This window comes from Solea senegalensis, linkage group LG13 (genome assembly GCF_019176455.1).
Source record: "Solea senegalensis isolate Sse05_10M linkage group LG13, IFAPA_SoseM_1, whole genome shotgun sequence".
Taxonomy (NCBI): Eukaryota; Metazoa; Chordata; class Actinopteri; order Pleuronectiformes; family Soleidae; genus Solea; species Solea senegalensis.
Genome location: NC_058033.1, coordinates 9,568,908 through 9,593,643, shown reverse-complemented (window position 1 = coordinate 9,593,643; position 24,736 = coordinate 9,568,908). Strand labels below are relative to the sequence as shown.

Sequence of the window (24,736 nt, the reverse complement as noted above, 5' to 3'; positions counted from 1 at the left end):
GTCAAGTGAAACTGGGCTAGACTGCTCGGACAGGAAGTGAGAAGATGTCGTCTCCAAAATAAAATGGTAATACTAGGGGGGTAATACTTTGTGCTTGTGCAAAATATGATAATTATAATAATGTACTTGCATGTGTGACATTCTTTTTTATAAACTTTGCATTTTATTTGCATAGTTTAAATAACATTTTATTTTATTCAAACTATTTAGACCTGTGTAAAATATTAACAACAATAAATTAAAGCCACAGACAACAAGTAAGACACAATTTAAGTTGTGATTGCACAGACAGACTGCCTTGGGAAAATTCCAGTATCTAGTGACTCACAAATAAAACATAAAAGAAATTCAATAAATGAACAATGAATACCAAAGACCTTGGAAAAAAAACAGGACTTAGAGTCACTGAAAACATGTTCAAATACATTATATGCATTATATAATTTAATGAGAAAATAAAATAAATCCAAACTAAATTGTGATATTTATATTTAGATAATTTATTGTTAATGATGCGGTCCCCCCATTGACATTGAGGCTTTTACTTTGGAACTGACCACCGGAAGTGCTGTTCCGGCGTCTCCTCGCTGACCTGACGCTGGTGCGCATCTCACCGACCGGGAACACCGATCAGTGAACACTCGGGCCTTTTTCCTCCGCTGCGCCGTCAGCTGTGTTTTCCTGCTGCCGCCGCTTCCACCACTGCCGCCGCCGCCGCTGCAGAGGCGACTACCGCCGGTGACACCATATTTGCAGCCCCTCGCTCAGTGTAATGTCACACGGAGATGACACGCATCCAGGAGGAGCCCTGTTTGTTTTGCACGGAGAAATGAGGCAGGGGGAGGAGAGTCGCCACAGAGACGCTACTGGGCTGCGGCCAAACGTCGCCGCATTTTAGCGCTTATTCCCATGCTCGGCCTTTGCATTGCACTGCACTTGCTGCATCGTTGATTGGTCGTATATTCTGCAAAAAGTGCATGGTGGAAATGCAGCTTGTTTGAGGACAACCCCCCCCCTCCCCTCCTTCCCCCCATCCTCCAGATGTCCATTGCTGCCATGATAGGCAGAGGTCTCCTCTCGAGCGCGGCTCAGCCGGTTGGAGAAGAGGCAGATTGATTCGGGACGGTGGGTCGCATCTGCGTCTGCGGAGGCTGATAAATATCATCCGCGCGCACACGCTGTGGTGATTCTCACTCAGGGAAATAAAAAAAAGGAAGAGGGGAGAAGGAAAGAAAAGCAACATGTCATCTCGGTCTGCATTACCGTCTGGAAACGACAGGAGCACCGGAGACCATGTAAGTGCAATTACAGCCTATAGCCTCTATATATATGTGTGTGTGTGTGCGCGCGCGCATGTGTGTGTGTGCAGAAGATGAATGTGCATCCCTTAAATAACACAGGAGCTCCTCATCATATATGTGCGCCCTGTGGCATTCATTCATTCATTCATTCATTCAGTCAGTCATTCATGCACTGGCTTTATTCTCAGTGCGCACCGGGGTCACACACACATGGTGCTGTTATTCCTCATTAGGAGAAAGGACTGTGGGGATTATTATGAGGGAGGGAGGGAGGGAGGGATGTTTTAGCAGAACAGCCTCTCAGGCTAAACGGGCTAACCTTGAGTGTGTGCGCAGGGAATGTGCCGATGGCAGGCGCACAGCCCGGGACTGTAATAACACTCAGCGGATATGCGCAGAAACCCTGAAAACCAGCCGTCACCTCTTATTATAAGACTGTGGAGAGAGAGAGAGGGAGCGAGTGATGTCACATTATAGCTACACCTTACTGCTGCTGCTTCAGTGTGTGTGCGTGTGTGCGTGCGTGCGTGCACGCCCCCCCCCCTCCGAAATCTGATGGGTGGCACAGACGAGCACCAGAAGGCCGACATAAATGCACAGAGACGGCGGGGAATATGTGGGTTGTTGTTCGCATGTAGCGAGAGGATTACTGCGTAAAAAATGATGTGCAGTCCATTGCTGCGCAGTCTACAAAGCGCCCAACCCCAGAGCCAGTGGGTGTCAGACAGCAGCGTACATTGCACAGAGGCAGGCCTGCAGAAAAGGAAGGAATCCAAGAGGGTTTATTCACTGGAGACGGACAGAATAATAAGATCCACACATTATCTAATATGTCTGTCTATCTTATGAATATGTATCAGAAATGTTTTTTGGAGTGATTGACATTGCATTCTGTCATTTCTCTGCCTTAAACACTTCTGGCTCGATTCCCTCCATCTGTTTGTTAGCAGAGCTCTCAGCACAGAGGGGATGGTTAAGCCACAATATTTCTGTGTGTGTTTGTGTTTTGCATCTTTGCTCATGTTGTGAAGACCCAAATCTGTTTACACACTTGCATTAGTGCATGTTAGAGCATGATAGGGACGTGTCACCCCAATAATAATTGACATTTTTCAAATTTTAAGAGGTTAGGTTTGAGTAACTCACCGTAAATAAAATCTTCCAGGAAATGAGTGTCATGTGAAGTTACACAGACGAGGCTGTGTGTGTGTGTGTGTGTCTTTGTGTGTTATTTTTTTCTTCTATTGCATGATTGATTCTGAATACTTCCATTAGAGTGGACCTCGACGTGCTGTCACCGCTCAACAATTAAGCCACGATGACAGACGCGTGAATTGACTTGGCCTGAATATTGTGTTGCCATATTGGCACAGGTGAGGTCTGGCCTGACGAGCGCTGTACAGTCGGTGGATTAATGTACTCGGCCGCACACTGTGAGAGCCTTCAGCACTCTGGGCTGGGACAACCGTTGATGTGTTGAGTGGATGGTAGAGAGAGGGAGAGAGAGAGTGTGAGTCCAAATTGGCTGTAGGTGGGGCGTGGGAACAGGAATGGAAGCGGCGTCTGAAGGTGGGGCCTAGGACTGTGTGGTTGTGTTTGCATTTGTGTGTGTGTGTGAAGTTGAGAGCAAAATGGCATGCTGGGGGGATGGAAGTGTAATGCCTCAGGGCGAGGTACTGGCCAGGGACCACTGTGCCAGCATCTGCTCCTTTTTACGCTTCCCTTCTACATTGCTCTTTACACTATTTGTTTTTTCCCTTCTTTTTTTTTCTCCCCGCTTCTCCATCTTGGTTCCTCCATCTCCTGGTGTCGTCTCATGTTTTCACTCCCTCCCTTCACCATGTATCCTCTCCGTCTTTCCTCCTCTATCCCTGTTTTGTCACATGACAGGTCGCTGCTTCAATACTGCAATACATCAAGCTTTGTTTGTGTAAACGCACATTGTTGTCCTCCTTTTTCTCTCCTGCTCTGCTTCCCTGGCTGAAAATGATATGTGACTCAAGCTTTAGACTCCATCATGGCTGCACAACAATTCTCTGAAGCACTGGCCTCCAGATTTAAGCAGCTGCGGTGCTGTGCAAAAAAAATCTTAAAGCACCAGCAGATTTGTTGTTTTTGTGTCTGTCAAATTCAAAACCTGGTGTAAGAGCCCTTTTTTCACAAGCAGGTATTTGACATGAAAAAGTAGAACAAATACCGGTTATATACCAATTACATTAATTAGGGTTCCAGTCCAGTTTAATAAAGGGTTGTGCTATTGTTCCAAGTGTAAGGACACGTTAACCTTTGAAGAACAGTATTGTACCTCACGTTGCAGTGAAATAGCTACTGTTATATTGTGGTATAGTGCATGGGGATACTTTTAAACGGCTCAGTCAGCATTCTCATTTTTTTTCTCAGGCTGACAGTAGATTATACTGTGTATAATCTGGGCTGCTCGTTGTAGGTCTGCTCTTGTGAGACACGACACAGACATGACACAGTACAATAAGAAGTTCTCTGCATCTGTGTCTTAGTTGTTTTCCCTGAAATCATCATGTTGATGGGAAAAGTAGAGGTACACAATGTTTAATGATCATCATGCACTTAGTTTCAGTCTTATACCTTCTATATAGTCATGTTTATGAAGTAAAGTCAAGTTTATTTATATGGCATATATATGTGTATATATATATGTGTGTGTATATATATGTGTGTGTATATATATATGTATATATATATATATGTATGTATATATATATATATATTTATCAATCAATGGTAATTGCTCTAAGACAGCAAGGGAAGCTCAGCTCATTCCAATATTAACACGATTAGAACGATTATTCCCGTAGCAGCCTCCGCGTTAAAACCACTTGAAGCTCAGCTTCAGCTGTTCTCTATGGGAAAAATTGTCACTTCCAGGGAAGCTCAGCTTCTCTCGGAAACCATTGGAGCAGTGGGCGGGCGTGGACGCTGGGACTTCTGCATGGTGATAGGAGGAACTGTCTGAAAGGCTGGGAGAACCCATTTTTGATGGACAGCGTTGCATAAATGTGTATTAAAAGACCAGTCTAAGGGGTCTTAAGAAATGCCTTGGAAAAGCCTTAGGGGACAAGAAAAGCATTGTGCATTGCTCTTGCTTTGCCTTCGTATTCTGATTGTCCCTGCGCCTTCATTTGGGGGTCATAGGTTAGAGGTCTTATTTAAAAATTAAGGAATCTATACAGATTTCCGCACCAGCATCACTGTATAATAGCTGCGTGCTCATGGACAGGCGTCATGTGAGTGCTGCACAGACACACCCATTGCCATCAGCAAACTGCAGAGACTGGCAGAGTAGTTCTTCTAAAATAATTTTCCACAGGCTGTACGCTGAGAGGTGTAATGTTGCCCTCCGTGGTTCAAAGTTCTTAATTCACAGTGCAAAATCCTTTCAAACTCGCAATCTTTGTAGGCTATAATGGCCTTGAAGATTTGAAGTAAGATCAGAACACAATTTTTTTTTGAAAAGTGCAGTCTCCTCAGAACTGGCTGGCCAGGATCATTTGTTCCATAGAAAACAGTGTGTTCTTGAAGTCCTTCACCTCAAATTAATTACCTCACGACTCCTCGTGGCCATGGTTCTCACCAAAATGAAGATTACGTGAACAGAACTAGATGATGAAGTCGACAATGTTTTAATGTCGGATACAGCAGTGGAGTGATAGTAACTCCTTGAAACCCTGTATTTTATCTTCTTATTGTATTCTTCAATTAAGCCTGCCCCACACGCTGAGAGAAGAGGAAGATCTTTCCACACGCGTTTAATCAAAACATTTCAGGGAGGAGATTCCAGGGATTTGGGGTCTCACAGAAACTTGCGTGATTTAGCTTGACTTCAGAATATAATCGGACTGTTGGCAGTGTCAGTTAATAGCTGTTGTGTGTGTGTGTGTATGTGATGTTTTGTGTTGAGAAATGCAAAAAACTGGATGAAGTCATGGCCGAGAAGACGGAATCAACTTGGCTTGTACAAGTTACGGTTCTAAGTAAAAGTGTGCAACATCATTTCCCAGTCGACTCGCTCTTATTGGTCATTGCGGGGTCCAGTCACTGTTCCGCCGTAAAAATATCAAACGCACGTTTTGAAATCGGGAAGACATTGATGCATCCGATGTTGTTAAAGTCACGCCTGTTAATCCCTCACACAACAGGATAATTTGGCCAGATAATCTGTTCAAATCATGATTTAGAAAAATCTGGCCAATTGTCCTCCAGTGTCGGGCAGACTTTAGACAGATATTGCAAGTGTCTGTTAATAACCTTGTAATATGTTGATTATCGCAGGATGGCTGTATTGCGATTTTATCCGTATTTTGAGATATTCATCGCGTTGTATCAACATTTCTCAACCCTTGTGCAGAGAGCCAAATCAGTTCGTAGAAACAGAAGTGGCTCATATTTTGCCTCATGTGGACCATCCGAGCTGCTGCTCTCTTTAACTCCCTGCTTCTCGTTTTCTTTCAGCATGTGTCGCTTGGGGCCAGCCGCTCAGACAAGGCCACCAGCCAGTCCAGCCGCTCACTGGGCGCCCGGTGCAGGAACTCCATCGCCTCCTGCTCCGATGAGCAGCCGCACATCGGCAACTACCGTCTGCTGAAGACCATTGGCAAAGGAAACTTTGCCAAGGTCAAGCTGGCCCGCCACGTTCTAACGGGCAGGGAGGTGAGACACAGACACAGAGACTGATGTGTGGATGAATAATGACAAGGTGATGTTTAAAGAAGGGCGATAGAAGAGCAAGAATCAGCTGATGGTTCTGGTGTCTTTGAGATCTAATTATCTGACCTCCTAATTAAACTATTTGCTTGTAATTTGTTTTTTTTGTAATGTTTGGTAATTGTTGGAATGCTGAATCAGCAATTCCCAGCTTTTCTCTTCCTGTTTATTTATAATTCTGTTGATATATTATCTTCCACCTTTCTGTGGTCGGGATATTATATTCCTCGTTCTTCATGTGCCATTGATCTGTTCATAAGTACAGTTTTATGCCAAATGCACGAGGGTTCCATCTTTCTTCTTCTTCCTCTTTTATGGGGTATAACGGCAGCTTGCATCCATGATATTGCATTACTGCCATCTTCAGGAGTTCGAGGACTCCAACACTACCCAGTGCTTTATATTCTTTTTTTCAGTCCTGGTACCCCAAGCCGCTGTATTTGATCTGGCCTCAGACAATGGTTGATATTTAAAAAGGTATAAATAGCAGGAAGTATGTAATATGATAGCATGAATTTAAAGGACAAGAACTGACTTAATCCCCAAATCTGCATGTCTTTGGACTGTGGGAGGAACCTGGAGAAAACCCACGCACACACACACACACACACAGAGAACATGCTAACATTTTAAATAGCTTGTTTCTTACAAGGTCACAATTAAATGGTCATTTGTTACAAGTCGAGACAAATTTATTTACATAGCCTAACATCACAAACCCCGTGATAAAAGAGTTCAGACTTGAGTGATATGATCATGCACGCAATGCGTCTTGACACAGGTTTGAGGGCGCATTTGTCCACATCCTTGATCTGAATCATCAATCAATCAATCAAGTTATCATCCCTTCAAAGACAAAAAAATTAAAATATAATGCAAATGTAGCAGAGGAAACTAAAATTAGGAAACAAGGAAGTGAGGAAATCCTATGTTTGATCACACCTCTGTTGCCTTAGGGCCCTCTAAATTGACCAGAAGTGTGTGAATGGTTGTCTGTCTCTGTGTGTTGTCCCTGCGATGGACTGGTAACCTGTCCGGGGTGTTAACTCACCTTTTGGAATTGGCTCCACCTCCCTCCTGTGACCCTCATGTGGAGGATAATGAATATACAAAAACACTGGGAGACTAAAAGACTAATGAATTACCAAAAACTGCATGAATAATAGAGAGATGGATGAAAATGAATACATATATTAATACATTATCGTAATACAGTACAAAGTTAAATTAAGAAAGCTAATCAAAGGGTAAACTGATGGGGCAAAATAGATGTAAGTACAAGGCAAGGCAAATTTATTTTACATATATTATTATTTCAACAACAAGATATTTTAAAGTGCCTTACAATACAAATAAATAGAAATACAGCAGCAGAACATATTATGTTATATGGTAAAACACAACAAAAACATGTATATACAGAGGTAAGAGAGAGAAAGGGAAAAAAAGGCATTGAAATAATAATTCAATTTGTATTTAAACGCAGTGGCAAACATGTAGGTTTTCAGGCTTGAATTAAAAGAACTGATTTTGCAGACCTGCACTCTTCTGGGAGTTTGTTTAGTCCTGGTTCTGGGGACACAGAACAAACCTGACCCAGATGACCTCAGTGGTCTGGATGGTTCATAGTGAACCAGCAGGTCAGACATGTAATTTGGGCCTAAACCACTCCACAGTGTGTTATAGACAAACAGCAAACACAGTTTTGTTTTTGGAATAAATGAGCCATAGGGATATACTGATTTATCAGCTGTACATTTTAATGTCACAAGTTAGAAGTTAATTTATAATTATGAATTAATTTAGAGTATTCATCTTTAAAGAGTTTGGTTATTTCATACTGATTTATTTTGGTCCCTGCAGCAAAAATAAAAACTAAAGAACAAGTCAGTATCGGCTATTGACCAAATTGTCCAGCCCAGAATTTCATAATCAGTGCATTATCAGTATATTTTATGTTTTACTTTGAGCTGGGATTGTTACAGTCTTAAATAGACTCAGTAAAGTTCAGTTTTGTTTTGTTTTTTTGACTCAGTCACACTGTGTAGGGAAGTGATTATTCAGAATGGTGATGTGTGTTCATGACAGTCTTGTTTGATGTCTCTTCCAGGTTGCAATAAAAATCATTGACAAAACTCAGTTGAACCCAACCAGCCTGGTAAAGGTAAGTTCTTCCTTTTTTTTTTATTCTGAGTCATACTGTGTGTACAAAATGTTCAACATGAAACACGTGCAGCATTCTCTGAACCTCCCGAAAAACACTGATATAATGCAGATGATCTGGTCACAATAATGTAATTCTGTAGAGCATTAGTGCGCTGCTTTTGTGAGGTACAGATTTAAGCCTGGGGTGGGTGAGAGATGTGCTTGTGGGATGAGATGCTGTTTGGCAGGTGTGAGGCTCTGGATGGCAGCAAGAGAAGAGAACCCTTCTCCAGAGACTAATCACTGTCCAGAGAGTATAGAGTGACACGTGTTGGGAGTCGTCCAGTCCATCCTTTCATGTGCAATTTATGTTTTTAATTTCCATTCCACGTTTCTGTAATTGTTTTAGTGTGTAAAATTGAGCGATGTTCATTGGTGGAGTTACTTCTCTTCCAAGTGTTGAAGAACCTACAGTACAGTATGTAGACTTTAGTTAACCCTTAGAACCAAGAGCTTTTTTTCCATTATGTTAAAACGTGTAGTCAATACAGAGGCTGCAAGAATGTGCAAGTGTTTTATATCCTTTACTATATAAACACACCTGAGCAAAAAGTACGCAAAATGTTAAAAAATCGGATTGAATTTGAGACTTTTGGAAATACATCATGGAAAAAAGTGATGTATTTTGTGATGTCTGCACAATTATCGCTATGTTATATCACCACCTAAAATATGATACAAAATGAATCATAACATTGACTCAATAACACATAAGAAGATGAAAATAAAAAAAGCCTGAATATGTGACCTATAAAGACACCCCCAGGACGTCCATATAAGGAGTTGTGTATTATTCCCACGGCAATTTACCCTGGGGTGCACCTGTGGCACGTGAATACTAAGGGTTAACCCTAAAAATTTAACCCTATTCAGTTTTGTCCATTGTCTGCTATTGTAAAAAAAAACATGGTTGTCCAAAACAAAAAAAATTATTTGAACAAAATTTTAGTAGTACTTAGAAATTACACAATGTTGATTATTTCTCAGTAGAATGGGGTTTAAATTTCAGGTCATGCAACGTGGTTCCAAAATCTGGGCTGCACTCACAGCCTGCGTGTTAATGACGCATTTCGCGCCATGCACACATGCGCACAAGTATACCTGTGCCTTTATAAGTCAAGAAAGATGGTAGCAACATCGTGCTGGTAGAGCGAGATAGCTGCTAATAGATTGAAGTATAAAATGTCAGAAGTACCGTTTGACTGGACAAACACTTCCTGCCCCCACCCGCCCCTGTGTCGCTGGTATCTACACAAACACACCCTCACTCAGGCTTGACAAAGCCCATTTTCAATTGAAGGACACCGCTTACAAATCATGTTCCCGTCATAGCATCATTAACAAATATCACCAAAAAGTTATGCACCACAGCCATTTTTAGTGGTTTGTGTACAGTAAACCACAAGGAGGGCTTTCTGATGGGCTGGCTTCTTCTTTTCTGCTGGTCAGCAGCAGCAGCAGAGTGTTGAGCCTGAGTGGTGGACACTGGAGGTTTGTTGTGCATGAAGGTCAGTGACAGGTACAACAACAACAATAGTGGACACGTCGGCTTTAGCAGCCGTCAAGCACAACCTCGGAGAGGTGCAGACACACTTGACTCAGATACAGAACATGGTATTTAAGAAGACATCTAAAGCAGGAGACTGGGGGATGTTTAATATGCAGGGACACAACATGGCTGACACCCGATCACATGCAACACACATCTCCATCTTAGCTGCCATCTATAGGAGTCAACTTTTCTGCCTTGTCATGTTTGTCAGAGGTGAAGAAGCAGGTTGTGGGTGAAGAATGACATGAGTGCAGATATGTGCCTTTAATGCTGCTTATATACATATATATGTATACATGTTGGCCAAAGTGACTCCCTCTTTGAGCCATATGTCTGTCTCTCTCGCTCTCTCGCTCTCTCTCTCGCTCTCTCTCTCTACTCTTTCGACCTCGCTCGGCCTGCCTGAGCTGCTCTGCCTCTGGGCAAGAAGTGAACAGACCAGAAGAATCAAATCAGAGCTTTATATGTGTATAGTGTGCGTGCATGCGTACATATATGTGTGTGTGTGTGTGTTTGACCATAAGATGTCTATATATGCTGTTACATGTGGTTAAAACTTTTTTTTAGAATTAAAGCCGCAGTGTTCTATATATAAACAAAATAATAATAATTAAAGAGAATCTTCCTTTTTAATATATTTTTTTTCTTTCTGGTTACTTATGTTTTGCTTACTGTCTGTAGCAATAGCAGAGTTCTTCACAGTATTAAGTTTTTTTTTTTTTGGACCATAAAAGCGAGATCTCATTGTTTCCTTTTTCCCAGAGCCATCCGCTGCCATTTTGATCCCTTCCTTCCTGTAATCCTCATACTTGACTCATCATGTGCTTCTAGTGATTTTATCGCGACATAAAATAATTGAATTAAACCCCACTTGGTCTGATTATTGGATACTCTAGCAGAAGCTATACATTCAACATGTACATGGTGCTCTTCTTGGACTGGACTTTGATCTAGGACGGAGAATTGATGAGGAAGATGAAGGGATTGGCCACTGATTGGAGAGAATACCGTACAATTGCCGGTGATGATCGCAGTTGTGAAAAAGCCCATGTTAGCATAATCCAGGGTGGTGAGGTATGTAGAGGGTTTTGTATAGGGTTGGATAAAAGGAAGAGGATGGAAGGGAGAAGAAGAAGGATGTGATTTCAAACCTCCATCATCCACGAGGAACAAGATTACCCAGAGGAACATTCTGAGAAAAGACTACACTGTCCTCTGTGTTGGTGCAGGACACATGAAAGCAAAACACGTGTTTAATTGTATCATATTGTATATAATTGTGATGGAAGCCAGGAACAGTAAAGCCTCAGTGCATCATCATGCGTTTCCCTTGTCGGCTTCATCACAGGCAGTCGTTAACAATGGCCGTGGTCGAACATGTTGTCTGGGGAGGATTGTGTGTTGTTTTGACGGGTCGGGCCACTCGGTGCTGCCGGAACAAGCAGAGAATTAATGGGACGCCGGGACGGCGATGATGATCATGAGCTGTTTCAGCCGTACGCATGTATCCCAAGATTCCCTCTAGCACCGCTGGAGAAGCGGGGAGAGAGAGCCCGGTCTTAATACCTGGGTCGCTATGGCAACAGTGACGTTGGGGCACTGCTAGAGGAGAAGACTGCCAGAGCAGTTGAATGAAGGAGGAGGGAATAGGGGGAGACGCATCAGAAAATAGGAGAGGGGGAGGATTGAGAAAAGAGGATAGAAAAGCTTATCGCACCATCTTTCTTTTTTTTTTTTTCCCCCCAGTTGGAGTTGAGGACGTGGAGGAGAGGCACTGGTTTGTCAGCAATGGCTTTTTTTACTGAGGGACCGTTAACTGTTATTTACAGGAAAGCAAGGGAGCTGGCTCATATTTAGCTTCCTGTACAGAAATATCACACGCAGCGAGACGTGCTCGGACAGAGTGGAAGTTGGGTCTCGCTTTGGCTGCTGATTCACACATTTTGTGCGTGGGCCGTTTGTCGTTTTTAACTGGTCGTTGTCACCCTCGGTGATTCTCACAGACACGGAGGAAGTGATACAGAAGTATAAATTGTATCAGTTAATTCTGCCGTTTGGACCGGTCTGCCTCAAGTGTCTCTTAGTGTCAGCAGTAGGACAGTTCAATAATGGACAGTTTAAAAAAGAATGTATTTAAGTCTTTCTTAAATTTCCCTCAGTCCAACAGTTTAGTCAGACATGAAGTGGTAAAACTGGTGAATTTACCCTTAAATATGCACATTTCTGTGATTAATAAGTATTTCTACCTGGGTGATGATCACAGTTAGGGCTGCAACGATTATCCAATAAATCATTTATTAATCGATTCATAAATTAATCGTCAACTGTTTTGATAATTAATAGGTTTAAAGTGTTTTTTTCAATAATTGAAACAAGCTTTTGGATTGTTCAGCTTCTTAAATATGAATATTTTCTGGTTTCTTTGCTCTGTATAACAAAGAAAGCACTAAAACTGAATCATTTTGGTTTGTGGACAACAGGAGACACCATCACATTTTCTGACATTTTATGGACCAAACACGATTAATCAAGAAAATGATTAATCGATTATGAAAATAATCGTTATTTGCAGCTATTATCACAATATTATTTTCCTAATATGGCAATTATACATATTGTGTGAACACCTTGAAACATGACTCATTATTTAAGATTTTGTCTCACTGATGTTTTCTGTTTATTTACAAATTTTTATGTACAAATAAAATGTTGTTTTTTTTTCTTTCATCTGATATTTATGATAATTCATAATGTTTAATGACCCGGCCCCAGCAGTATGTACGTACATTCCTAATGCTAATTTATTTTTTGGCGTATGCGCTGTTGAGCAACTCCAACCAGGCGGGTGGTGCTCTATCGTTCAGTTCTTATAATATATCCATGTTCCTACATCACTACGAGTCACAGCGCAGATTTACTGCAGTGGAGATAATGTTCAACAATCAAAGGCATTAATTGCAGTTTATTTTCTAAGTATTATGTCACTAATAACATGCTTCTTCCTCTTCGTCTTTGCAGCTCTTTCGGGAGGTACGAATAATGAAAACCTTAAATCACCCGAACATAGGTAAGGAACATACATGCATATAAGTCCACCACGTGTTGTTGTGAGTTTATTTGTGACCTCCTTTTCTGGCACAAACACTGACCGTGACCGTCTAATGAGGCAGAACGTAATTTAAGGTGAAGATTTGTGTTGTGTGTGTGTGTGTGTGAGATTTGCCTCCATGTGTGACCCAGTAGTGTCCTGAAAACGCTTGACAGCAGTCGCTGACTGAAGTGCGTCTCAGGCTTCATACAGAGGTCACGAGGTTGGATTTTCTAAAGCTGAAATGTCATATGGATCAAAAACCCCCCACAGAACTAACAGCAGGTTCCTCTGTACGCAGAGTGACAGGCAGCCAGCTGTGCTATTATTTATAGTGTGAGCAGGATTTGTTTATCTATATTTGAATTTAATCTGTGTCTAATTCTGTTTTCCGTGTTACAGTGAGGCTGTTTGAGGTGATAGAGACAGAAAAGACCCTTTACCTAATAATGGAGTACGCCAGTGGAGGTGGGTACATGTGCCGTCAAATTCATTGTTTTAATTGTTTGCTTTATTTTTGAATTATGCATGGAACATTTTGAGCATGTGATTGGTTTCTGAATTATGATGCAGTTGAGTTGTTCCATGTGGGGATGCATAGTGAAACATGATGTGTCTAGTGTTGCTTCATTTTAGTTGCTTCTAATAACACTTTATTTTGGGATGTAATAAATTTCCAACATCACTCCGGTACATTAAAGTTAGATTCTCGTAGCTGAGGAAAAACAACTAGTTCCGTATCTACTAGGGCTGAAAAAATCGTAACACAGCATACAGCTATTTCCAAATCGCAGGAGGTGCAATCTTTGTTAAAGCCGAACTGTGTGTCAAATGATTCCGTTTCAATGACTTCTTTATTGTACGACACCAGAAAGTATTCAGCCGAAAAATCAGAGAACTTATTTATTTAATAATCGATTAATGGTCGCTCAAGGGATTAATTGTGGCTGATGAAAGACGGGATGAATTAAAAATGACGGCAGCCTCTTCTTTTAATAGACCTCATACAGGAGGATTATGTTTATAGATTATGGAACCACAGCATAAATAACTGAGCAGTCCCTCTGCTGTGGTGGTGCAGCTTTTTAAACAGATGTTTAACACACACTCAGGCGTAAAAAGCAGCTCACTGCATGTAGAGTTTACACCTGTCCATTTTTCTATATTTTCTGTGGACAAGACAGTTAGTTTTAGGGAAAACAGGGTCTTTGGTTTAATGTTACGTTTTTTTTTTATTTAGCTACACTTTGACATGTTGGAAAATACACGTATCGGCCGTCTTTCTCAGAGTTATGTGAAATGAATGACATTGCTCTGGTCAATTAGCATAGCTTAGCATTATTGCAGGAAAATGTTGTTTATCTGTAATGCTATGGCGCACAGTCCTTTCTCTGATTCTGACAGGTATGAGAGTGGTATTGATCGTGTCGTGTCTAGGCAAGAGAGAGAGAGAATGAGTGTATTTCCCAAAATGTCAAACTATTCCTTTAAGTCTTTCCTCTTGAGAATAAAGTTGAAGCTGACACCTTGATAGCACTCATAGCCTCGCCTTTATAAATATTAAAAACTCAATTGATGTGAATGAAATCGATTGTGTGTATCGGTGATATATAATTAAACAAGCAAACGACTGTAATGCCTCGTGCTTCTCTGCCGCGCTCGCTCGCTCTCAGGTGAAGTGTTCGACTACCTCGTGTCTCATGGAAGAATGAAGGAGGTTGAAGCCAGAGCCAAATTTCGACAGGTACGAGTTCACCGCCCTCACCATGAACACACTTACACCGCACATTGAGTTGTCAGTCCTTAACGTTTGTCTGTGTCCGCGTGTTCACAGATAGTCTCTGCTGTCCACTACTGCCACACCAAGAACATTGTCCACAGAGATTTGAAGGTGAGGAAAAATCTCAGAAGATGTTTTTGGGGTTGCTTTTAGAGAGGAGGGAATTACGGGCTCGTCCAATACTAGCGCGTTTCTTTTGTTGCTGACAGATTACACTAAATGGAAAGTTATAATCTGGGACTAGTCCTAATCTGTGCCTCAGTGTAAAGGGCCCTTTGGTGCATGAAGCCTTCTTTTTTATTATTATTATCAAGCTGGGAAGATTTCTGGCTTTTATAGATTACAACATGAAATGTGATCACATGTAGTGACATATATACAGTATGAGTCATGTCCAGTATTTATGATGTTGGAAAACATGCAAACACCCCCCCATCTGTCCCTGAATCTCACTCTTTTTTTCCCCCCACTCTTTTCCTTCATTACAATCCCTGTTATTGTGTCCTCCTACTCTCATTCCTCTTTCCTCTCCCCTCCTACCATTTTCTCCACTGCTCTCCCGTTCCTTCCTTCCCTCATTGTGTTGTTCTCTCCCTTTCCCTTCTGCGCATCCCTGCCTCTGCATCAACGTATGAATGATTCAGGCGGAGAACCTTCTGCTGGATGCCGACGCCAACATAAAGATTGCCGACTTCGGCTTCAGCAACGAGTTCACGCTGGGGAACAAGCTGGACACGTTCTGTGGCTCGCCACCCTACGCTGCCCCCGAGCTTTTCCAGGGCAAGAAGTATGACGGGCCTGAGGTGGACGTCTGGAGTCTGGGAGTAATCCTCTACACACTGGTCAGCGGCTCGCTGCCCTTTGACGGGCAGAACCTGAAGGCAAGTGGGTGGGAGCAGTGTTTGTCTGTCTGTCTGTCTGTCTGTCTGTGATGTTATTGCAAAAAAAAAAGTAAAAATAGTACCTTTATCCATAATCCAGCAGATGGCAATGGAAGCCCCTGAGAGCTCGAGCAGAGGGTGGAGACAAATGTGTGTTTAACCGCTCACGTCTACACAGACTCATTCAGTTTTATTTATACAGCACCAAATGACAGTATGCGTCAATTCAAGGCACAAAGTTTGAGGAAAAACTGTCACATCACACTGATGAATCCAACAAAAAAATGTAAGAGTGGACGTGTTGTTACTGTAGTGAGTAACACGTACAGTGATGGACCAGTCTGCCAGTTGTCAAAGTTATCAGAATTTCCTCTACACAGTTGAATTATTACTTGCTGTGACTGTTGCCTGTTGAAGTACTGCACTGCCACTAGGGGTGCAACGGTTCTCCAAGCCCACAGTTCGGTTTGTTTTGAGGTTTTCAGTTGCACATTAAGGAGAGGAAAAACATTTGAAATGGTCAGTCTCGTTGTATATACTTCCAGAGCAAAATAAATTCAGCCAGTCGTGGCACTACATGTAAATAAAAAAGTCACATTGTTTATGGTTTCATAGCAATCAAAAATACTTCCAGTACGGATACATTTTTCTCTATAAACTATACATTCTGTCTTTAGTGGCTTTACTTGAACTGTATATGAAATTGAATCTCTGCTAATCTCCTTAAATTTGGCTATGAACAGGCTTACAGCGTTTGTTATTTCTTTGTTTTTGTCTGAATTTGAGTTTCACTGTGGAAAAAAACGTATAAACACAGTTGCACACACAATCCAGAATGCAAGCAGACTCTTTTTATAGAGTGTAGACATACACACATTTAATGTACTTAAATATTGCACTTTACACCTCCTAACCGAATCGTGGCTTGTGCTTTTGAGCAGTTCAGCTTTTCGTCCCTGAGTGCTACACACATTTACACACACATAACAGATAATCAAATGATTGTGTTATTACTTTAAATAAAACCAGACTTTTTAAGTGCATTACCTTCATTTGGACCTGAGTTGGACTTGAGCCTTCTGCTCATGCGCCACAGTTCTCACCCCTTGGTTTAAACATGGAAGAACCCGGTACACAGCAGAATAAGACATTAGTGACAAAAGCTGGTGCAAGGAGACCAATTTTTTATGCTCTGACAGCCTTAAGGACTTGATGTTTTTAAGTTAATGGATTGTAGGCAGTCTTGGAATGATACTCATCTTGCTAACGGAAACTGTCTAATGCTTACAGGCTGAAGGGGGGTGGGGCGTTTTGCCCCCGAGCAAAGAGGAAGCAGACATACATCACTCAATATGTCAATACCCTGCCAGTGCTTTTATACTGGGACAAAGGCAGTAGTGGTGTAGTGGAACTACAACTGTAGCTTCACTTAGTAGTAAATCGAAACGTACACACATTGTGCATGGTGTCTGTGTGGGGGCAGTATTACGATCTGGGGTTACTTTAATTCGTCCAATTTTTGCGATTAAATATTTTAATCGTTTGACAGCACTAATATAAATGTGACATGTGCATTGTGTTTCGTCATCAAATATGTTTCACACTGACGTGGCCAACAGGAGCTGAGGGAGCGTGTGCTGCGGGGAAAGTATCGCGTGCCCTTCTACATGTCTACAGACTGCGAGGGGATCCTCCGCCGATTCCTGGTGCTCAACCCCACCAAGCGCTGCACCCTAGATGTGAGAAGTCACAAAGAGCATGCAAATTAAACATTTCACATTGAATTTGGAAATGGCCGCAGCTTCTTCTTCTTCTTCTTCTTTTTCCTTTTTTGTGACTACAGCAAGTTATGAAGGACAAGTGGATAAATGCAGGGTACGACAACGAAGATCTGAAGCCCCACATAGAACCTGTCGAGGACTTCAGTGATCCGGCTCGCATAGGTGGGGGACACAACCATGTCACAAGGCACAACACTGTCGTCAAGATACAACACAATGTGTTTTGTCACTGTCTCTTTCTTACCTTGGATTGTGTGTGTGGTCTTCAGAGGTGATGGTTGGAATGGGCTTCACTTCAGAGGAAATCAAGGACTCTCTGCTCAATCAGAAATACAACGAGGTCACAGCCACCTATTTACTGCTGGGCCGCAAAGGAGATGTGAGTTACATATATAAATCTGCTTGATATGGTATATTACAGGAACTAGGAATGCGCCAATAGTGACACCAGATTCGGGGTCCAATGCTTCTCTCGTGTACTCATACTTGTATTCGTAAAAAATACTCCGACACTGCACCTGATACTACTTTACGCATCTTCAAGTGAGCCGAGCAGGTGTGAGGTGATAAGCGGATGTGTCGCATTGTCAGCAGTTTGGAAATATTTTAAGATAAGCGATGATGACAAAAGTAGAGCGGACTGTAACCGGTGTTCTGCTAGACTGTCAAGAGGAGGAGGAGCGAAAAGTAGCTCCTTCAACCCAAGTCATTTGATCAAATTTATACTAGTTCAAGTCTACAAACGAACTTATCTTCTAAATTGTTTAACATACCTGGATATAAAAGCTGTAATACTGATCTCTTATATTCCAACCTAAATATTTTAAGTGTACAGCGAAAATCTAGGAATTGGCTTCACTCTTCCAATACTGTCACCATCAACTGGTGCTCATTGTATTTACTTGTAAGAAAAACAAAGAAACGACAAGGGTATGCAGAGAGGAGGAAATTATTATTATTTGTTAAAAGGGTGTTGCCCCCATGAAATAATGATTCTAATCTAATTCTCCAAAAAATTTGACTTTCTGACACGTTTCTGTCCACTATGACATCACAGGAGGGCAGCGAGGCTCGTTCAGCCAGTAGCCTGTCTCTGGCAAGGGTAAGACCCAGCCCCATTACCAACGGGACCAACAAGCACTCGTCAGCCACCGGCTCCTCTTCCTCTTCCACCTCCTCCTCACACAGCAAGACCCAGCGCAGTGCCTCCACTTACCACAGGCAGCGACGGCACAGTGACTTCTGTGAGTCTCTATTCTAACATGGTCATTCCCAGAGACTGGGTCAGAAACCCACAGACGGGTTTCAAGGAGTTTTTGGAGCTAAGATGCTTATCACTTATACCAGATGTCACACTCTGTCATTTTATCTTTCTTATATAACAAATTTCTTGAATTAGCTGTGAATAATACATTAACGCTGCATTGGTTCACAGTAGCTTATCCATACTGTAAAATATCCAGGAAACACTGCTGTAACCTCTTCATTTTTGGCTTGCACAGATCTATCAGGGCGACACTACTGCAAAATATGCAAATCACTGCAGGGTTCATCGTGCACTGCACGTGCAAACTCTCTGCAGAATACTCCTTATATGAGTTTCTGTGTTTCTTTGCTCTGCTGTCCTCCACAACAAAGGTGGGCCTTCCATGCCCGTCATGCACCCCAAGCGGAGCCCGACCAGCACGGGCGAGCGGGAGCTGCGCGAGGGACGGATGCCCTCTCGTAAAGCCAGCTGCAGCGTGATGGGGAGCCACAGCCTCCCTCCCTCCAGCCCGATGGTCAGCAGTGCCAACAACCCCAACAAGTCTGAGATCCCTGACCGCCGCAAAGACATGACTGCCACCACAGTAGGTCCTTCTCAAGTAGTGAAGGGAGACAGTGTCTCAGGATCAGTCAACAAATATCACGCAGTTCTGATCTGTTTTTATCCTGATATTAAATAGGAGTCATAGATAGATACCTGTATGAATCAGAGAAGGCAATGTATATTTATTGCGGATTTCCCTGCACTGAAAGCCAAAGTAATCTTATCTAATCTGCCTCTGACTTAATTCCACTTTCTGTAGAATAACATCCCTGGAAGCGCCATGACACGCCGGAATACATACGTGTGCACAGACCGTTCCGGAACTGACAGACACTCTCTTCTGCAGAACGGCAAAGATAACAGGTATGGCTTTGCATTCAGATATTTTGAATGTTTTAATTGACAAAAGTGGAGCTGCATCTGAAGAAATCATCAACACAAATCACACTCAGACGAGTGCACAATCTCTCTCCTCGCCACCAGCTTATTTATTCTTTGGAGTAGTAATTCCAAATTTAGGAATGCCATTTTGACTTTTTTTGAAAATCATCTGAAGTATTATTTCCATCCATAGATTATTTATTGTAGGAACAAGCAGAAAATAACTTTTGAATCAGGCCCTTACAGATCTAGAAGATCTAGAGCGGCTCTATGACTTATCCCTAAATTGGCCATTATAATCGTTGCACATGGACATTATAATTGGCACCAGCAACCCTCATGTGGAGGATAAAGCGGTAGAAGATGAGTTAACTGAAGCAACCATTCTATTTGCTCTTTTATGACTGCACACCTGCAGTACCTCCATGATCCACAAGGTGGATGCAGCTCAGACTTGTATCACCGTGTAATGCTGAGGTTGAGGACTAGAGTTAGGGTGTCAGGACCCGTCGGCCACAAAAATGAATCATTTCATACCATGTAGTGTGTCTCAGTGAACAAGGACAGACGTTGACCAGTGAGAGCACAGAACACGCTGTCATATATTATGTAGTACCCTTTAAAGCTGACGACTAACTGTTACAGAACATCTGACTCGGGGTTATCTGGAATCTAAAAACATGGCTTTCTTTTCCCTTTTTTGCAGCTCCTTGAGCCACCGCATGCCCGCCGCTTCTCCCTCCACGCTCAGCATCACTGGGGCCGGAGCAGCCTCCTCCTCGTCTTCTTCAGACAGATGCCGCCTGACCCGAGGCTCCACGATCCGCAGCACCTTTCACGGGGGACAGCTGAGGGACCGCGGGCCTCCGGTTTACTCGGCCCCACCCACTTCACCCACTCTGTCCCACCATGAAGCTAGTCCCCTGCCCCACGCCCGCACCAGGGCAACATCCAACCTCTTTTCCAAGCTGACCTCGAAACTCACTCGCAGGTAGATGTCTACACTTCATGTCATATGTCTTGTGGACAGGCCCAGGTCATGTTTGTGAACAGGACACTGTTCTCGGCCTCCAAACACCAGAAGGACATCAGTGTTTGACGCGGTTATTATTGTGTACTTATGTAGAATCTATTCACACTCCAAAAAGTACTGACAGATGCAGTGAATATCGAGCTGAATCCAACAATTTTCGGCATTTATTTCATATTTAAAAAATGCAGATGCAATTGATTGGGGGGGGGGAAACTCGGCAGATTTTTTGTGCATCTTTAACAATGTCGTGGGAGCACCCTCGATAAGATAAAGAATCGATCTGGCAGGACAACATGAGGAAGTGGCCTAACACACAAGGATATTTTAAATTATGTTGTGCCGTGTGCGGACAGTTGAATGAAATAATGAATTAATAAAACTAGGCAATATAACTCGGTTTTAATTACACAAGCTGTAATTAAGACTTTGCTTTGGAAGTTTTACCGGTGGCGTTTCATAGCCCGGCTGATCATCTGTAGGCTTATGGTCAACAAAGTGAAACAAATACATCACGCCACAGCATGTGTCCTCGTTCCTTGGCGGCGCTTTCATCCGCATTCCCGTCTTGTTGTGCGGCCGATGATCAAAAGATTCCTGTTACATTAAAGCCATAAACCAACTGTTATAGGACACACAGTACTTTTCTTTAGTTGTTTTTCGAGCCTGCTGTGTGAAGCTGGCCAACTTCTGACCGGTAGTTTGTTTGTTCTGGTCCAAATCAGTCTACAGACCAAAACCACATGAGAACGTTAACTCTGCTTATTACTGAGGATACACAGGACACATCCTTGTCCTCGTCCATGATTCTGTGACAGAAACGCTGCTGCTACTTCTTTATGTCTGCCCAGAATGTTCAGGCTGATTCACCTGGTAACTGGATCAGAGTTCTCACCTAACAAGACTTTGTTTAGGAAGAAACCAGAACCACTTACTGGTTCCAGAGGGAAAAAGAGGTCAGGTGTCGACCTTCTTATCTGACTCTCAATAAGACGGGTTAGGGTTAGGACTTAGAAGACGGGGAATATGGGGCTGAAATTGCCAAAATTACATTAGATAGATTACATACATACATAAAGAAGTATATGAGATAGCCTTTTCCATTACTACTCTGTATTTATTTATTTATTTATTTATTTTACCTACTGGGGCGTTTTGTTAATTTATTTGTTTGTTTCGACGTTTGGCTGTTTTTGGACACGTGATGTCCTGCGCCCCTGGCGCTTTTAAAATCTACAAGGACACGTCAAAGCTCGCCCCCTCGTGTTGTGTCCCTCATTTATCCATGAAGAACGACACTTTGTGGACTAGTTGGCGACATTCTGACACGATGCCTCATTTTGATCCGCGGCGTCTGTTCTGTGACACAAACACACACACACTTATGCAAGTACTGCTGTTGCAGTGGTGACTGCGCCATACGCACACACGATGGGTGGCACCAACTCGCCTTTACAATAATGATGTCTGTCTGTCTGTCTGTCTGTCTGTCTTTTGTTTTTTGTGTCTCTAAACCCTTCACATGTGTTTCCATTGCCACAGTATTGAGTTGATACTTTTATCTCCTTGTGCACAGTTTTGTACGGAGGCCCTAAAGCCCTGGAAAGAGTTTTTTTTTCAAATATATTCAAATATCTCTTGCACACTTTATGAAGTCTATAGGTGTCCTTTGATGTGTGTGTCTGGTGTGTGTGCAGGGTTCTTCTGTATGTGTAAGGTGTGAGGTGATCTTAATGCACGGGGCTCTTGTGACTGTCCGAGGCAAAACAAACAGATGGACTTGAATAAAAAAATGTATTATCTGCTGTATTTATTATTAAATCTTAGGCCTCAGATTTTGAACTTTTGTTTTTTTACACTTGTTTTTTTATAATTTTGTAAAGATTCTACTGCAAGCGGCTGCTTTTAAAGGTCACTTCTTTCTAGCTTTGCGGCTCCAACTGTTGACAATCTACACACGTTTTTCCCTTTGAATTACCAAATAAATGTTTTCTAATTCCCGATCAATGACCTGAAATAGTAAAAATGAGCATATATGATGGGATTGTGGTCGTTAAAATGTATGAGAAATCACTGGATTTGGGCTTTTATGGCCAAAAAATGGCGCTGCTAAAAACAAATCGTAAAGGAAACACTGTAACATGAATATATCTTCTAATTATAACGTACCAACATCAGGAGTTTAACACCATTTTTCAAACCATTGATTTTCCTAGGGAGCATGTGTTCTTTCTATGCACTGGAATTTAACATTATTCAAAAGGATTAACCCTGTCCCCCCCCTTTTTCTTCCGACAGTATACTAATCCATAAAGGTAACTCAGTTGTTACAAACTCTGTAAACAGTATAATTTTTATTTCATGTCTGTATGAACATTAACATTTTCAGGCTTGTTTCAGACTTGGGAGTGAGATTAAGATTCACTTTAAATAAAACAAAATAATCTAATAAATGTATATGAAATCATTTGGCACTGTCATTATCACTTCCTGCCTTTCAGCTTGGGGGCACAAGCCCATGTATGGACCCGTGCTTATCAGATCATTTTAATTCACCAAGGGCTTTTTGGCCAGCCCTTCTGTAGCCCTGGATTATCCTCTGCTCCTCTCTCTCTCCCCTCCCTCCCTCAGTCGTCATAATCACACATGTCTAATCTTATCAAACCTCAGCTTTATCCTTGCCAATCAGCTGCTGTGCTGCGCTCTTTCTCACCACTTGCTCTCCTGTGATTCAATTATCTTCTCTCTTACTCCCCCCCCCTCCCCCCCGCTCTTACCCTGTGTTCCCTCTTCTTCTTTTTTTTCTCTCCATCTCTATCTTGTTCCGTTTTTTCCCCCCCTGTCATGGCATCAGGGTCAACCTTGACCCGTCCAAGCGCCAGGGCTCAAACAAATCAGTCTCGGGTTGTACTCTTCCACAAGGATCAAAAACAGTTAGTAAGTTCCCATGACTCTTGCTTCTTTCTTGTCTTACCTGTGCCGCCCGCCCCAGTCTGTCTGCCTGCCTCCTCAAGCGGGGAATTTGCTCTGGTCCATATGAATGCCTGCCTGACACGTCCATACTTCTGTCTATAAGGGATTGCTCGTCTGCATGTTTTGTCATCGTCGCATACTTAGTTGTAAGCATGGTTACAGTCGAGGACAATTCATTTGTCTCATTTCCAGTGTGAAATCATCCCAAATGTTCTCAAGCCGACTTGTAGGGAAAAAATAAACGGAATGGAAAGGAGGACGTTACGTCTGCATGCTTTGAAAGTTGTGAGTGAGGATACAGAAGCGTGGAGTGGTGGGAGACACTCTTGCTACACATCACATGCTTCTTGTTGTTGATGTTGCTTGGTGTCCACCGCTGAATGCCACCTCATTTGCGAGTTATGGGAAAAAAACCACCTCTTAACCGAGTGTGTTTGTCTTGCAGGGTCACAAATGAATCTGAGGGAATCAGGAGATTTGCGCTCACAAGGTCTGTCCTACTTGTACTTGTACTCATATTTGATTTTATAGTGTGATCCAAGCATCTGAACCTCCCCCCCCCCGGTTTGCTTCACCTCTCCCTATAGTTGCCATTTACCTGGGTATCAAAAAGCGTCCGAGCCCTGGTCCATCGGACGTGGCTGGGATCTGAGAGGCGGCGGGCGGCGGGACCCTGCGGAGGTGGTACTGGCTCTGCGGGAGGCAGCGCTCGGGTGTGGCTGCCAGGTCCACCATGCCGGCCCTTTTCTGCTCTCCTGTACCCACGGCGTGGCAGGGGGTCGTGTGGCTTTCGAGGCCGAGGTGTGCCATCTTTCTACAGGCAACTCAGAGACTTCTAATGGGGTGCGCTACACGCGACTCTGGGGGGCGCCGTTAGCTTTTCGGGACATTGCCACCCAAATCTCAAAGGATCTCGAACTTTGAACAGATAGAGGGTGTGTTTGCATAATATGAGTGTGTGTTTTTTTGTGTCGAAGCGTGTGTCTGTCCGTGTGTGTTTGTGTGTATGTGTGTGCAAATGGGGGAGGAGGAGATCACTGAAGGCAAAAAAAAAATCCCAGAAGGGGTGAGGGGCTGGACCCAAGAGAAAAGACTTCTCTTTCTGTCTCTTTCATGACATACACCCCTCTTGTGTGTACACACACACACACACACACACACACACATACACATTTCTCACGCACGTACACACACACACACAGACAATCTCACCC

At 42.7% G+C, this 24,736-nt stretch overlaps 1 protein-coding gene across 4 annotated transcripts; it reads left to right on the top strand.

Moving 5' to 3' along the window:
* The first annotated feature begins 381 nt into the window (after positions 1–381).
* mark4a (MAP/microtubule affinity-regulating kinase 4a) lies at positions 382–24,521 on the top strand. Of its 4 annotated transcripts, none has more exons than XM_044042219.1 (18): positions 382–1,295; positions 5,790–5,987; positions 8,152–8,205; positions 12,817–12,865; positions 13,289–13,354; positions 14,560–14,630; positions 14,721–14,777; positions 15,311–15,547; positions 17,167–17,286; positions 17,391–17,490; positions 17,598–17,707; positions 18,386–18,572; positions 18,967–19,178; positions 19,398–19,501; positions 20,226–20,510; positions 23,404–23,486; positions 23,968–24,012; positions 24,110–24,498. In XM_044042219.1, the coding sequence occupies exons 1-18, from the start codon at positions 1,242–1,244 to the stop codon at positions 24,172–24,174; spliced, it is 2,097 nt and encodes a 698-aa protein (XP_043898154.1). In that variant the 5' UTR covers positions 382–1,241; the 3' UTR covers positions 24,175–24,498. The 4 variants fall into 4 exon arrangements, with proteins under 4 accessions (XP_043898154.1, XP_043898153.1, XP_043898152.1 ...); XM_044042218.1 differs by having other exon boundaries at positions 383–1,295; positions 18,952–19,178; XM_044042217.1 differs by lacking the exon at positions 23,404–23,486 and having other exon boundaries at positions 384–1,295; positions 24,110–24,521.
* Positions 24,522–24,736: the final 215 nt, after the last annotated feature.

What these genes read in the sequence shown, in the direction of transcription:
- mark4a (XM_044042216.1), top strand. Translation starts at nt 1,242, where the DNA reads ATGTCATCTCGGTCTGCATTACCGTCTGGAAACGACAGGAGCACCGGA. An exon ending in CTTAAATCACCCGAACATAG is followed by an intron (nt 12,866 to 13,288) that starts GTAAGGAACATA and finishes TCCGTGTTACAG; the next exon opens with TGAGGCTGTTTGAGGTGATA. An exon ending in TTGACGGGCAGAACCTGAAG is followed by an intron (nt 15,548 to 17,166) that starts GCAAGTGGGTGG and finishes CGTGGCCAACAG; the next exon opens with GAGCTGAGGGAGCGTGTGCT.